Consider the following 16,499-nt stretch of genomic DNA (forward strand, 5'->3'; position numbering starts at 1 on the left):
TTTTTCCATTTTGCATCTATCACTATTTACAAGTTTAAAATAAAAAAAATATAGAAATATTTCATCTTTACATTGATATTTAAAAAGTTTAGACCCTTAGGTAAATATTTACATGTTTTTTTTTTATTGTAATGTTTTTTGTTTTTTTTTATACTAAACATTTTATTTGGGTACTTTTGGGAGGGTGGGAGGTAAACAATAGATTTATAATGTAAATGTGTGTTAATTCTGTTTGTTTGTTTTTTTCAGGTGTAGTATTACTTTTTGGCCACAAGATGGCGGCCATGAGTTTGTTTACATGATGTCACTCTAAGCGTAGCACGCGCTTAGAGTGAAGCATCGGGAAGAAGACAGCCAGAAAAAGCTCAGCTTCCGAGAGAAGCTGTCGCTTTTTTAGCGGGGGAGAGGAATCAATGATCGGGCTCCATAGCCCGATACATCGATTCCTTGGCTACCGAATCCGCGGCCGGGAGTGCGCGTGCACGCGCACGATCGGCTGCGGGGGCGTGCGGTAGCGCGCATGGTTCCTGGACGTAGAAACTACGTCCAGGAACCAAAATAGGTTAATATATATCTGAGGTCTGAATAATAGATGTGGGTACCAAAGGGCCACTATTTGTTTTTAGATGATTTTATTATTATTGTAGCCTATCAATAAAGTGTTGACTTGTCCGCTTTGTGTTTGGTGTGCTAATTGGGACTGACTGACTAGTCCTATACAATAGGGGAATCGTTTCTCTTTTGACATATAGTGTTGTTTAGCGGTAACCCATTCCCGTTTAGAATTGTAGTACTATCCCTGTTAACATCAACCAAGGTATGGCATATGGCAATGTGTTCCTTATTGATCGGTAAGTTTCGGAGAAACAGAGCCACACTAAAAATACAACCTCCCAACAGAGGTGTAAACATTAATGATTGGTTGACTGAGGCATCCAAAACATATATCAAACAAAAGTTCAAAAGGAGGAGGGATGGTTAACTTACTTCTCCTGTAGAGCTCAAACAGTCACTATGACTTAATAATAGTCCGAAAATGTATTGCTCACAATAGGGTCAGACAATGGGCTTGATTCACAAAGCGGTGCTAACTGTTAGCACGCTTGTGAAAAGACCCTTATCACACCTAAACAAACTTTGCGCGCGCTAATTAGCGCTCGTGCGCAAAGTATCGCGCACAAAAGTTTGCACGTGCAAAGCCTAGTGCGCGCGAAACTTTTCACCGGGTGCAAAGAAAACGGCACACCCGATGCGCCTATAAGGCGCATTGGATGCGCCCTAAACATCGCATCCATGCGCTGTTTACCTATTTTCACACGCACCGGGCTTTGCGCGCGATATGATTTTACTTGGTGCGTGCTAACTACTTAGCACCCTAGTTAGCACGCCCAAAGCCTTTAGGCATTCTAATCTCTGAATCTGAACTGCTCTGAAATATCTGCAAGCAAACGCTTAATTTCATCCTGCATCTGCTGTGTATGTCTAATCTCTGAATCTGAACTGCTCTGAAATATCTGCAAGCAAATGCTTAATTTCATCCTGCATCTGCTGTGTATGTCTAATCTCTGAATCTGAACTGCTCTGAAATATCTGCAAGCAAATGCTTAATTTCATCCTGCATCTGCTGTGTATGTCTAATCTCTGAATCTGAACTGCTCTGAAATATCTGCAAGCAAACGCTTAATTTCATCCTGCATCTGCTGTGTATGTCTAATCTCTTCCTCCTCTTTTAATTTTTTTTCACTTTTTGCTTTCTTGATCTTCCTCTGTAATAGTGGTAGCACCTGAGTTACATTACAGACAGTATTGTAATTGCTATTGAATTCTGGCTGTTTGTTCACACTTTGTTTTCTGGTGGCTGATCTGCAATTTCCATCATAGCCTGTATCACATACGGATCTGTTTGAAGTTGCAGGAAATAAGACCACCCCTATTACTTAATTTGCATATTGTCTGCCAGCTGACTAGGCCTTCCTTCCTGATTACACATTGCTAATGGTATAGCTATGTGTATATGAGGAGAAGCACCTTGTCGGTTCGACAAGTCGGTTCGCTTTCTAAGGGCACAAACGAATTTACCAGAATTCACCAGTAATTCAGCAGAACTAAGCACCACATCAAGGTAACATTAACTTTGTTGTAACTTACTTGTATTGCTGCACACTATTGCTGTCTAACTAGATCATCTCTGCCTTTGATTCTGAACTGCACAGTGTACAAGCCACCCCACCAAATACATACAAACTGCACTGATAAACGACTAAACGCTGCTCCATTGCCCTAGGTAAGCCCACCACCAAGTATTCTCCAACCTCTGCTTCACCATTTTCCCTACCACACCACCACTCCTATTGCAACAGTATGTATCCCCAACACATCATTATGCGTACCCCCCTCATATCTCCTCCTCTTTCCCTTGATCACCCGCCCTATTGGTGCCTCATGTTCTGGCTCCATCTGCTCCTCCCCCTGCTCCCTTGTCCACTGCTCACCACACATCCTAACCCCAGGCCCACTCTGGTCTCCCAGCCCCCCCATTCCCCTCCTCATACTTCCCACCTCACCCACCACAACCAAATTCACCCACCAAGCCCCTCTCCCCGCCGCACCTCCCACCCTCCCCATTCCCACGAACATTCTCGCCCCAATCTCATTCCCATCCGCCCCATACTCAGACAATCTCTTCCTCTATCTGCCGCTCTCTGGAATGCCAGATCTATCCGCAACAAGCTTACAACTATCCATGACCTCTTTATCTCAAAAACCCTCACCTTTCTTGCCCTTACGGAGACCTGGCTCACCCCCTCTGACCTGCCTGCAGCTGCAGCCCTATCCTACGGGGGTCTACACCTCAGCCATACCCCAAGACCAGATAACAGGCCTGGGGGAGGGGTGGGCCTACTCCTCTCCCCATCCTGCACCTTCCGTGTCCTTACCCCCCCTCCCCCCTTCTCTTTACTTTACCTCCTTTGAGGCCCATGTTATCCGCCTCTATCATCCCCTCCCAGCCATTATTGCAGCCCTATACCGCCCCCCCTCCAGTACAATATCGCACTTCCTAGAAAACCTTGCCTCCTGGCTCCCACACATCCTGTCCTCCAACCTCCCAACAATCATCCTCGGAGACTTTAACATTCCAATTGATGAGCCTATCACCTCTGCTGCCACTCAGCTTCTCTCGCTCACCAACTCCCTTGGCCTCACTCAGCATACTAACGCCACAACCCACAGTGCTGGTAATACTTTGGACCTAATTTTCTCCAAAGCCATCGCACTTACCAACCTGGACATTACACCATTCCCCATCTCCGACCACCACCTCATCACCTTCACCCTCACTCCATCCAGCACCCCCTGTCCCCCTCCCCAAACTGGACGTTGGCAAAGAGATCTGTGCAACCTTGACCCCAATGTACTAGCCACACCCCTCCACTCTCTCTCCTCCTCCTTCCCCAGCCTAACCTGCCCCAACGAAGTGGCAGCTCAATACAACAGTAACCTCTCCGCAGCCTTAGACCATGCTGCTCCCCTGACCTTTGTACCAACAGTCGCCCCAACCCCCAACCTTGGCTCACTGCCCTCGCAAAAAAACTACAAAATGAGACATGAGCTGCAGAACGCAAATGGAGGAAATCCCGCCACAACAATGATTTCCTGGGATACAAGACCAAGTTGCAGACGTACCATGCTGCCCTCGCTGATAGTAAACAGATATACTTCACTCACTTGATCGCTACCCAAGCCTCCAACCCACGTCGTCTTTTTGCCACCTTCAATGCCCTACTTAACCCCACATCTCCCCCCCCAACCTCCACCCTCTCAGCCACTGACCTATCAAACTACTTTCTCAACAAAATTACAACCATCCGGAGGGATATTTCTCTCCTCCACTCTATCGCCCCCGCCTCCCCACCACATCCGACTCCTGCCTCTTTCGCCTCCCTTACCTCCTTCAATCCTGTCACAGTGGAGGAAGTCAACCAGCTGCTGGCAACTTCACCTGCCACTTCCTGCCCCCTAGATCCGGTCCCATCTGATTCTCTGCGCCCACATTTCTCTGATCTGGCCCCTGTCCTCACCCATCTGTTCAACCTCTCCTTCTCCACCGGCATTTTCCCCTCCATATTCAAACAGGCCACTGTGCTTCCCCTGTTAAAGAAATCTTCACTTGACCCTGCTCTGCCATCCAACTACCGCCCAATCTCTCTCCTCCCTTTTGCCTCAAAAATTCTTGAACGCCTGGCCCACCAACGCCTGACCAACTTCCTTAACTCCAACTCCCTTCTCGATCCCCTGCAGTCTGGTTTTCACACAGCCCATTCTACAGAAACAGCCCTTACCAAAGTGGTAAACGACCTTGCCCTTGCCAAAGCCAAAGGTAAATACTCCATCCTGCTCCTCCTGGACCTCTCCTCGGCATTTGACACTGTCCTTCACTCCCTGCAGCTTATGGGCATTCAGGACCTAGCCTTAGCCTGGATCTCCTCCTACCTCTCCAACCGCTCCTTCACAGTATTTTTCAATGGCTCCTCTTCCACTCCTACACCCCTCTCAGTTGGTGTTCCTCAAGGTTCCGTCCTAGGACCACTACTGTTCTCACTCTATACTGCCTCAATTGGCAAAATCATCTCCTCCATGGGTTTCAATTATCACCTGTATGCCGACGACACCCAGATATATCTCCACACCCCAGATCTCTCCTCCTCTACCATGGACAAAGTCTTTGCCTGCCTCACATCCATTTCCTCCTGGATGGCTGCCAGGTACCTGAAGCTTAATTTGGACAAGACTGAGCTTCTAATATTCCCACCCCGCACAGCTGCACCCTTCCCAGATCTGCACGTCACTATTGAAAATACTACTATCCATCCTACCTCCCAAGCCCGCTGTCTAGGCGTTACTCTGGACTCTGAACTTTCCTTTACAGCCCACATCCAAGGTATTGCCAGATCCTGCAACTTCCACCTCCGCAACATCTCCAAGATCCGCTCCTACCTGTCCCCTGACACCACTAAACTCCTTATCCATGCCCTTGTCATCTCCCACCTAGACTACTGCAATTCTCTTTTATCTGGCCTCCTCTCTAAACGTACTGACCCACTTAAATTGGTAATGAATGCGGCAGCCAGACTGATACATTCTTCTCACCGCAGCGCCTCTACAACTCCGCTCTGTAAAGCACTACACTGGCTCCCCATCAGCTTTAGGATCAATTTCAAAATCCTGTGCTTGGCCTACAAATCAGCGCACAAGACCTGCCCGACCTACATCTCTGATCTGGTCCACAGGCACATACCAGCCCGCCCCCTCCGATCTTCCAATGACCTGCGCCTAGTCGCACCTCGCATAACTCAGTCACACGCACGATTGCAGGACTTCACCAGGGCTGCCCCTACTCTCTGGAACTCTCTCCCACCAGCCGTCAGACTCGCCCCCACCTTTAATACCTTCAAACAAGCTCTTAAGACTCACCTCTTTACACTCGCATACCCCCCTACACCAGCATCATAATATGTTCCGTTAGACCCCCTCTCAAAAGACGCACCTATTGTCTCCACCCCACCTTTTAGATTGTAAGCCTCTGGCAGGGCCCTCCTCCCTAATGTATCCAGCTTGATTATGCAATCTTACTCACAACCACCCTTCTTGTAGACTCGAACAGTCTCTATCTTGACCTATGGCACTGTATTGTTATCTAATCATTTGCATGATCTTGTTTTGTTGTGAGTTTCCGTATGTTCTACCTGTATGTTAACCCATTTATCTATTGTGCAGCGCTGCGTAATATGTTGGCGCTTTATAAATACAATAAATAATAATAATAATAATGCTAACTAGGTTAGCACCAGTTAGTGAATCAGGCCCAATGCTCAGAGCGACAGTTACTGTAGTAACATAATGCCCAATGCACAAAGTACCGGTAAAATTGCCCTGCCCAGGTAGTGCGCACCAATTTTACCAGTACTAACAGCAAGGGGGCAGCGTGAGTTACCCTATTATAGATATCTCAGTGCTTACCTTAGGTTGCTTTGCCTCAGGTCGCATATATTCTAAAGGCGGTAGTGGTTAAGAAGGAGGTTTTTTTTATCTTGAAGTGAACCTGAAGTGAAAGGGATATGGAGGCTGACATATTTATTTCCTTTTAAGCAATACCAGTTGCCTGGCTATCCTTCTGATCTTCTGCCTCTAATAGTTTTAGCCATTGACCCTGAACAAGTATGCAGATCATGTGCTTTATGACTGCTTGTTTCAGGCGTGTGATTCAGACACTACTGCATCTAAAGAGGTCAGTTTTCAATCAGCAGGACTGCCAAGCAACTGGCTGTCACCACATTCCTCTCCCCTCAGGTTCCATTTGAGTGAGTTCTCTCACCTCTGTATTCTGAACTTTAGGGCAAGAGAATAGCCACTGTGTGAGTAACTGTGACGGTTGAGTGTCGTAGCTCAGACGTCTGATTATTGGTGATCTGCGGAATCACCAATAATGCAGACGCTATACTCGATTATGTGTGATCCGCAGAATCACCACTAATACCAGTATAGCAAGACCTAGATCAGAGTGTGTAGTGTTTGGGTGCAACCGGAACTTCAATGACTTTACTGGACCTTACCAAAGGAGTTGATAAGGAACAACCTGGTTACAAACAAGATGGATAGACAATAGGCTCCCCAGTCAGGCTGGGAAGGATACAGACAGAGAATACGGTGGTAGTTTAGATAGTCTCTGCCAGGGGTACCGGCGAGAGACAAGAACCAATCAGACAGATAATAACAGACATATACCAGATAGCAAATTAGTCCTATCAGAGGGGCTAGCTTAACTGGCAGCAAGAAGCTACCCCAGGCCTTTCCAGTGGAGCTGGAAAGGTGACAAAAGTGACTTAAATCGCTTTGGTTAACCTTCCAGAGGAGCTGAGAAGGTACCATCAATTACTAAGCTATACCTCACCAGTGGAGCAGGTGAGGATAGTAAATACATAACAGGTGCTCATCAGTGGAGCTGATGAGCTTCAGACCACACAGACTAAGCCCCTACAGAGAAGCAGGCTAGCACTAACTGAACCTAATAAAGGCCAGACCTCTACAGAAGTGCTGGCGAGGTACCCAAGGTACACAGGCCGTCCGAATAATAAAGTACAAACCCCAGCAAGCTGGGGACACTGAAACTGGAATAGAATCTCCCGAGGAGCGGGTGATTCAGACAATACTGCAGGCTAGTGATAACCTGAGACACAAACAGAACTGCACTACAAAACAACTTCACTAGCGGAGCTGGTGAAGCCAGTACCTCACCAGTGGCGAGGGCCCACCGGTGAGCAGAGTAGTCTGACAGGCAAGGCTTGGCAACAGAGAGGCAAGTATCGGTACAGAATCGTGAGACAAGAGAGTAATCGGTAATCAAGCAGAGGTTCAGCAACTAGAAGACAGACAGGCGGAAGCACAAGATCAGAAAACAGGATCAGAGTCAGAGTAGTTAGCCAAAAGTCAGATAACAGAAGCCATAAAGCAATATCCTAGTCTAGGTGTGAAATCCTTAGCATCACACCTGGGATCTAGTCTAACAGACAAGACAGTAATGACACAGTAATCCTAAGCTTGGGTGTGAGGTCCCTGGTCTCAACACCCTGGAACTGGTCTAAAGTATAACACAGTAATGATACAGTAAACCTAAGCTTGGGTGTGAGGTCCCTGGTCTTGACACCCTGGAACTGGTCTAAAGTATAACACAGAAATGACACAGTAATCCTAAGCTTGGGTGCGAGGTCTCTGGTCTCAACACCCTGGAACTGGTCTAAAGTATAACACAGTAATGATACAGTAAACCTAAGCTTGGGTGTGAGGTCCCTGGTCTCGACACCCTGGAACTGATCTAAAGTATAACACAGAAATGACACAGTAGTCCTAAGGTTGGTCTGAGCGCTGTCACACAAGCGTTCACGACAACAGACAGCGCCAGACTGAAGCCCGAAGGCTTAAGAAGCAGAGGAGACCTCACTGGCACGCCCCCTGCAGCCAGCCAATCCGGGGCGCCGAGAGTCTTCTCTGCCGTCAGCTGACCAGGAGGTCAGCTGACGATCCCTCTCCCCGCAAAAAGGTCCTGTCTACGCGCGCGCCCGCGCGAGACAGCGACCCTACAGGGAAAGTTCAGTTCCGTCCCCGGCATCCTAGACCCCGGAGAGACGGGCAGGGACCCAGAGGCAGCCGCGGTGGCGTTGCAGTGACATCTTATTTAAACTTTTTAAGAAACCAGACGCTCTGAAGGAAGAAATAAAAAAGACAGGGACATCATGGACTGAGATAGAAAAAATCTCCCAGAACAGAAACTGGTGGTATACATTTGTTGAGGCCCTTTGCTCCAGTGGCAGATACAGGACTGATCAAGTAAGAAGCTCAGAACCTTTGTTTCCCAGTATTGCTTCAATGTTTTTAATTTTTTTGAGATAGCAACAAAACTCACTGTCATCCTCTCTACTTAGCAACAGAGTAACCACATTCAGATAAACAGAGGATAATATAGCAAATAAATATAATACAGCAAATAATCAGGGAGACACAGAAAATGACAAACCGCTGCATGAGTTTCCTGTGTCACATGGGCTTTAATGACAGGTTTGAGAATTTCAAGTGAAGATAAGATGGTGGCCTTTGCCATATACCCTATGAAAAAAGGCAGAATGATCTTTCTGAAGAATGTCAACATTCACAAGAAGAAAGCTGGTTTTACATCAACATAGTTCTCTACTACTGAATATAAAGCAAAATCAATTACAGTATACTGTAGAATGCAGATGTAAAGCTGATCACCCAGAGGGGCTCTCTACATCATTGTATCTCAGTATTATTACATGCTGTACACCTTTACAAAATTCACCATGTAAACATACATTTAAAAGTGCCATTAGTTATAATGGGCGCAAGATGTTGCCGATAGTAAACTATGTATGCGATATGACGTGATGTAATGTACACATACAAAATCTAGACTAAAAAGAAGCATTAAAACATTAAAGTTGCACATATGCACAAGTGGAAGTACTTCAAGGGTTACTTAAGTGAAAATAAAAAATCAGTTTAACCTATGTAGGGCTCCTTGCAGCCCCCTGGAGTCATCCTGTGCCCACTAAGTCTGTCCGAGTCGCTCCTGGGAGCAGTGGTGACCCCAAAAAAGCTGGCCGTTAGTTGGTGGCTACTGCGCATGCGTGGGCCCGAGCCATGCACACCCTGACTGTGCTCCCACTGCCGATCGCTCGCAGGAGCACGGTGAGGAGGTGTGTGGCCAGACAGATTCATCTGAACATCTATGGGTAGCACAGTAGCCTAGTGGCTAGAACTCTTGCCTTGCAGCGCTGGGTCCCCGGTTTGAATCCCAGCCAGGGCATATCTGCAGAGTTCATATGTTCTCTTTTATATGTCTATGTGGGTTTCCTCTGGGTACTCTGGTGTCCTCCCACATCCCACCGCAATGTTTTGGCCAGGTGTAAAATTGACCTGAGAATCCCCCTTGAGGAGATGGACTAGTAAAAAAACTGACAGTTCGGTCAGATTTTAACTGCTTACTTTTTCTTTTTTTGCTATAGTGATCCTTTAATTCAATACATAGCCACAGTACAGTACAATACAGAGATGTATGAGTTTTACAGACTTGGGTCGGAAGTGGTTAAGATTTTAAATCAATAAATTTGATGTCGTTTTATATTACCACTAATCCGTCCTCACTGTAAAGCACTTTTGGCAAAAATCCTGATCTTATTAGAGTTAATAACCACTAAATCCATTAGCTGCCACTCAACATAGAGATGAATAGGCATCTGTACAGGATTCCACAGCCGTTTCTATGCATCACACAGGCTGTAACCTCAGCTCCATCAGCCCATGGCCTCTGTCAGAAGCAGTATGCGCTTTAAATTTACATGCACACGCATGTCCTTGCACATATACAGTGTGACCAATATGGGTACAAGCAGATTTGCATCCACCAAGTCTATTTGGCTATTGCAATTAATGTGTACAATAACTCCATCTTGAACCTGAGTCATCTTATGTGCTGGTTCAGTTCTCTAAAATATAGCACTGGCCACATCCCTTGAATTTCTACTGCAAAAAATGGGATGGGGGGGGGGGGGGAGAATAAAATCCCCTGGACCTTTCTTACTCTGGGACTACCTGGATGGCTCACTCAGTATTTAACTCTGTTATGTATTGTGCTAGAATGCTTGCCTTCTCTGGTGAGTTGGAATGTCAGTGTGTAGAAAGTGAGTGGTTGGGGGGGTCTGAGATGAGGCTCCATGTATGTCCTATCTTCTACTCTTCAATGACTGTGTGACTCAAGGGTCTTGTACCTTTTCCGCCAATACCCATATTGGCGGAATGCATATGTTACGGCCAGAACCCGAAGTGTGGCTACTTCACGTTCTGGCTGGTCAATGTGCGAAGTGGCCGCTACGCTGCGGCCAATGTTAGAAATGGAATGATTCCTGTGAAGATTAATGTATTTTCTGGCCGTCTCTGGCCAAATGTAGCAAAAGTTAGTTAATTTAATGAAATAAAGCCGGCGGCTTCAGCTCTCTCTCCTCCCCCTGCCTCTCTCTCTCCTATGGGCAGCGGGGGGGGGGGGGGGGAGAGGGCGTATCCCCCCAGAGTCGTTCGTGGCTGCAGGGTAGCAGGGCGGGGAGGCTGCAGACATCGCTTCTGCCAGCACTCGCATTGCAGGAACGGCAGGATTGCCTGCCGCGACGAACGACTCTGGGGGACACGCATGTCCTCCCCGCTGCTAGTATTGGGCAGGAGAGGAGGCAGGGGGGAGGAGAGAGAACGGAAGCCGGCGGCTTCACCCATTACATTGCCGCCGGCTTCATTCATCAACACAGTTGGCGCTTTACCTTGGAATTGACACAGTCGTGTGTATCTCCAAAATTGATTGCCTGATGAAGCGGGCTTTGGACCCGTGAAACGCGTTGCTTGCCTGGAGATTTTAAAATAAATTACATTGACTATTTATATACGACTCATTGGCTGGTCACTATATACTTGAGGGCGGTAACCACCAACCCCCCTCCTTTTAAGTGGTTTTTAAATTATTTTACTCTAAATTGACGCCTCTGTTACTCCTCATTTTTCGTTGATCTAGTCCACCCTTGGTGGAGGGGTGTATCCCCGTTTTTTTCCTGTCTACAGAGAGCGACTTCTTAGACCTGAGTGGAGTCACGTTATAATTATCCCCACCCGCATCTTCAGTGGTTGCCTTAGTGGTAACCCAGGCTTGTGAGTATATTACTTGTTGTTGTTTTGTCTTGTTCCATTTACCAAGACATACTGCACTATATTGGGCTCTCGGTTTCCATTTTTTACATTTCTTCTAGCACGACAGACTGACTTTGGACAGCATGGATGAGACCGACAGGATAGACCAACTGATAACAGGAAACACTGCAGCTGTAGTGAGCAACCATCACTGAGCCCTGTTTAGATAGGGTTTAAAATGATTCTGACTTTTGCACTAGTGTTGCAGTTCTGCTGGGGACAGAAAAGGTAGGAAGGTTTTATGTGCTCCCAAGTAGCAAGCCCAGCAAGAAGGCAGAGGGATGGTGTCCAGAGCCGGGACAAGGTCCTCCAGCACCCAAGGCTGAGACACCAAAGTGCGCCCCTCCGTCCCTCCCACCCCAGCCATCACACACTGATTGCTATTAGACTAAGAGGCGCCACAGGGCCCACAACCTCCCTAACACCTTAATATCTAGTTATATGACTTGCAGTCACTGCCATGTATCCCCGTTCTTATTTCTTTCTGCTTCAAACACAATTAGGAATGACAGCTGAATGAATTCTGCGCCCCCTCCTACACTGCACCCTGAGGCTGGAGCCTCTCCAGCCTATGCCTCGGCCCGGCCCTGATGGTGTCCACAGAGGAAGCCCAGGGAAGGTGCAGGAGAAGGGCATTGTGGTACACGATGAGGCCTCAGGGCAGTATTACCCATACTCCTGTTTGGGGCTTAAGTGACATACATTTAACTGTTTCCAGGCTCCAGCGGTGTGCACTGAACAGGAAAACCTAGCTGTCTCAGCTTGTGGCCCATACTCACGGGCAAGTTTTCTTCTCTGTCGCTAGCACACGGGAGCGTGTGCGCGACAGTCCCTCCGCGTACACACGCGGAAGAGGGATCAGTGGTGCGACGGAAGCTGTCGCCGACGTTCCTCCTCCCCCCGCCGGAAGCTCCGTGTTCTTTATGGAGGTTGCTGTCGCTAGTCCGCATTTTCACGCGGACTAGCGACAGTTGCAGCGGAGTTGTGTCGACAACTATCGCCAGGCGATTGACCGCGCCAATCGCCTGGCGACAGCAGCGACGAGCGACGGTTCGGGGTGCGGCCCGTGCAACGCCTCATACTCACGGGCGACCTGTCACCGCAACACACGCGCACCGCGTGTTGCGGCGACAATTGTAGCCCGTGAGTATGGGCCATTAGATTAGAAATTTCACACTCAAGCAAATAAATGGTGTTTTTTTTTCTCCCCCCTTTTGGACTCCCCCCTCCCATGCTCAGAATAAAAATGTGTTTTCCTACTTTTTATAACCCATACAGTTATCATATTTACTTTTGTGCACAAGCATTATTATTCATTTAGAAATAATAAGTTCCCAATGTACAGTTTATTTGCTCTGAAAGCTGCCTTTGCATTTTATTCATAGCTACAGTATTTATACATTGTAATGTACCCAGTGATTATTCCTGAGCTGTCTACTGATCTGTACACATTAGGAGTTTCAGCACTGCCAGGGAATGTTTACATTCCTCTCTTGCTACAATTAAGTAAACACAAGATCATTTTATCACCTCTTCCCATGGGGATGTCACTGCAGGAAGCTTTATATTGAAAAAAGTAAGTCCTGTGTTTAACTGTTTGAATGCTGTTCTGTTGAAAAACAAATGGTAGTATATTATATGCTGTAAATAATATTTTAGAGCAAAGAAGAAATACTGGGTTTCATACCACTTTAAATATAATAAAGGGACTCTGAGCTCTGAATAAAAAATAAATTGGTACACACCCGGGGCTTTCTGCAGCCCACCGTAGGTCCCACGGTGTCCATCTGGCTCTTCTCCCAGGGCCTGGCCAGAAATGGCTCCCCGGCGGCTCCCGGCGACACTGGGCCCGAGTGTCGGGCTCCTTCTTCCGTAAATGTCAAATCTGTCGTCACCACGACATGCGCCGTACTGTCACGCCGTGATGACGCGAGGCGGCTGGCGTGGTGATGTCAGTCGTGGCGTATCAGGATGAAGTAGCCCGACACTCGGGCCCAGTGTCGCCGGGACCTGCCGGGCAGCCAATGCTGTCCAGGCTCTGGGAGAAGAGCCAGATGGACGCCGTGGGACCTCCCGACCTACGGTGGGCTGCAGAAAGCCCCAGGTGTGTACCAATTTTGTTTTTATTCAGAGCTCGGAGTCCCTTTAAATAGCTGGAGACATATCTCTATCTATACATGCACATAGGGCCATTTCTTATCTATTTAGTGCCCTAGGCAAATACCTTATATAAAGGGGAAGGAAAATGCTGAGCAGGAGGCTCCTCTCTCTAAAAAAAGCATTGGCCCAGTATTACATGGCAGGACTAAAAAGTAGGAGTACATTACTGGAATTTATTATGTGGACAGTGTTGAATATACCATATTGTGTGAAATGCTGACTGCCTGAAAAATTATTTCATACTGAGGGTGAAATATTGCACCCTGTATGGTAGAGGGCGACAGAGGCCTTGCCTGGGTGGCCTGTGCCTAGAAATGATCCTGCACAAATATTATGCAAGTCTTGTGACTTTGTTTTTGTCAGAGAAAGGAAGTTAGCATTGTCATAAAGCTCACCTATAGTAGCAATAACCACAATCTCTTCTGACTTGGATCCATCTAACAAATAAGATACATACAAACATTACACTTTGACAGATCTGCACTCTGCATGGAACAGTACATGCCCAGAGCTGGAGTTTTCAGCATCCAGTAACCAGGACAGTTCCCCCTCCCCCCCCCCCCCCCCGATGAAATGGGCGTGGCCACGCATCAGGATGTGGTCGCGGTCATGGGTGGAGTCACATGTTTAGATAGCTAGATGTGCGCCACTTCCCCATATAGCCATATGTGTCCCCTCCCCCATTTAAATAGCCAAATGTGCCTACCGTAAAATAGCCAAATGTGCCGGCTTTAGTTAGCCAGATGTGCTAGATAGCCAGATGTGGCCCTCTATTTCTCCTGCTGTTAACCCTTCTGCACTCCTCTGCAGAGGGAGGAAAAGAAGGAGGGGCACTTTGGGCAGCCAGCAAACTGCCTCTCACACACAAGGGGGTGCAGCAGCCGTGCTGAGCGCCCTCACAGTGCTGCGCCAAGGGACATATGTCCTCCTTGCCCCAAATAGCTACGCCTCTGTACATATCTAGTGATTCGTAAATGAACCATCACTGGGTGCTGGAGGAGTGTCAACTGAAATGAGCACAAATAATGTTGGGGCGGCGGTATGATATAAAGACTTACGGGACTTTACACTCCGCTTAGTAGACAAGACACAGAACATTTATATTGTGCTTTTCTCCTGGTGGACTCAGAGCGCTTGAGCAGCAGCCACTAGGATGCGCTCCATAGGCAGTAGCAGTGTTAAGGTGGCCACTAACGGTCCAAATTCTAGCAAAAAATCATTAGAGCGATCAGAAATTCTGATCGGATTAGTTGTAAATAATCTTTAATGATAGGCACAATCGATTAAGAACAATTATAAAAATAGTCGTCCGATTGGATTTTCATCAAACCAAAATTTGGATTTTCAAGTTGGTTGTGATAAGATAGGAAGCAAATATTGGTTCACTGATGGCGTAGTGAATGATTTTACTTCTGAAACGATTTTTCTCTAGAAATTGGATCAATAGTGGACACATTTTGGGAGTCTAGCCAAAGGACTCCTTACTGGTTCTGGCTTACTGATAGCAAATGCTATTTTAAAGGTTTTACCACTTTTATTAACATAATGTACAATGTAGCATGGCTCTCACTGGAAACATAGTACATGCGAATCTTACGATAGGGTTAAAATGAAGGTCTGTTTAAAAATAGCATTTCTTAATCACTACGTGTGACATGTGATAATGGCCTACACGTTATTCCCTGTAACAATTACCAGACGTCACTGAGGGCCTGCAATGCAGCCTTTTACAATACCCATAAAATGAGTGAAATTATAAGAATGTATAAACAGAGAACTTATGATGAGCATATATAGCCAGCATCTAAAATACATAAGAGGTTTTAACTGGCCAAGTTCACATTAGAGAAATTTGACGTAGTAATTTCTCAATGAACACAGACAACATAGTTAAAGAGAACCCGAGGTGGGTTTGAAGAATATTATCTGCATACAGAGGCTGGATCTGCCTATACAGCCCAGCCTCTGTTGCTATCCCAAACCCCACTAAGGTCCCCCTGCACTCTGCAATCCCTCATAAATCACAGCCAAGCTGCTGACAAACAGCTTGTCAGAGCTGGCTGTGTTTATCTCTATAGTGTCAGTCTGCTGCTCTCCCCACCTCCTGCAGAACTCCAGTCCCCGCCTGCATCCCTTCCCTCCCTGCTGATTGGAGGGAAGGGACGGGGGCAGGGACCGGAGCTATGCAGGAGGCGGGGGAGCAGCTGAGACTGACACTACAGATGTAAACACAGCCTCACAGCACTGCTGTGATTTATGAGGGATTGCAGAGTGCAGGGGGGCCTTAGTGGGGTTTGGGATAGCAACAGAGGCTGGGCTGTATAGGCAGATCCAGCCTCTGTATGCCGATAACATTCTTTAAACACACCTCGGGTTCTCTTTAAAGGACCACTGTGGCGAACATCTTAACATTTAAAATATATGTAAACATATACAGATAAGAAATTACGTTTCTTCCAGAGTAAAATGAGCCATAAATTACTTTTCTCCTATGTTGCTGACAGAATCGGACAGAACCGACAGGTGTTGGACTAGCCCATCTCCTCATGGGGGATTCTCAGGGTTTTCTTTATTTTCAAAAGCACTGAGTGAATGGCAGTTGCTCCGTCCAACTGCCAAAACTGTGTGCAGAGAGCACGGAGGCTGGCCAGCATCTTTGTATAAATATTTTTGAAGGAGTGTCTTTATAAAGAATAAAGGGTATGCTGAGAATCCCCTATGGAGAGATGGACTAGTCCAAAACCTGTCAGTAATGTCAGATTTCTATTACCTACTGTAAGTGACAGCAACATAAGAGAAAAGTAATGTATGGCTCATTTTATTCTAGAAGAAACATTCTACTTATTTGTATGTGGCTGGATAGTGTATTGGTTAAGAGCTCTGCCTCTGACACAGGAGACCAGGGTTCAAATCTCGGCTCTGCCTGTTCAGTAAGCCTGCACCTATTCAGCAGGAGACCTTAGGCAAGTATCCCTAACACTGCTACTGCCTATAGAGCGCGTCCTAGTGGCTGCAGCTCTGGCGCTTTGAGTCTGCCA

At 46.9% G+C, this 16,499-nt stretch overlaps 1 protein-coding gene across 3 annotated transcripts in view; it reads right to left on the reverse strand.

Moving 5' to 3' along the window:
- PNCK (pregnancy up-regulated nonubiquitous CaM kinase) overlaps nt 1-16,499 on the reverse strand; it is a 352,192-nt gene that overhangs the window by 110,540 nt on the left and 225,153 nt on the right. Inside the window, exon 2 of one of the 3 annotated variants that reach the window (XM_068248354.1) lies at nt 13,857-13,898. The exons of the other annotated variants lie outside the window; for them this stretch is intronic. Within the exon in view, the coding sequence (XP_068104455.1) occupies nt 13,857-13,898 (42 nt within the window). The remainder of the gene's footprint in view (nt 1-13,856; nt 13,899-16,499) is intronic. 3 annotated transcript variants of the gene reach the window in all.

This window comes from Hyperolius riggenbachi, chromosome 8 (assembly GCF_040937935.1).
Source record: "Hyperolius riggenbachi isolate aHypRig1 chromosome 8, aHypRig1.pri, whole genome shotgun sequence".
NCBI classification, from domain to species: Eukaryota; Metazoa; Chordata; class Amphibia; order Anura; family Hyperoliidae; genus Hyperolius; species Hyperolius riggenbachi.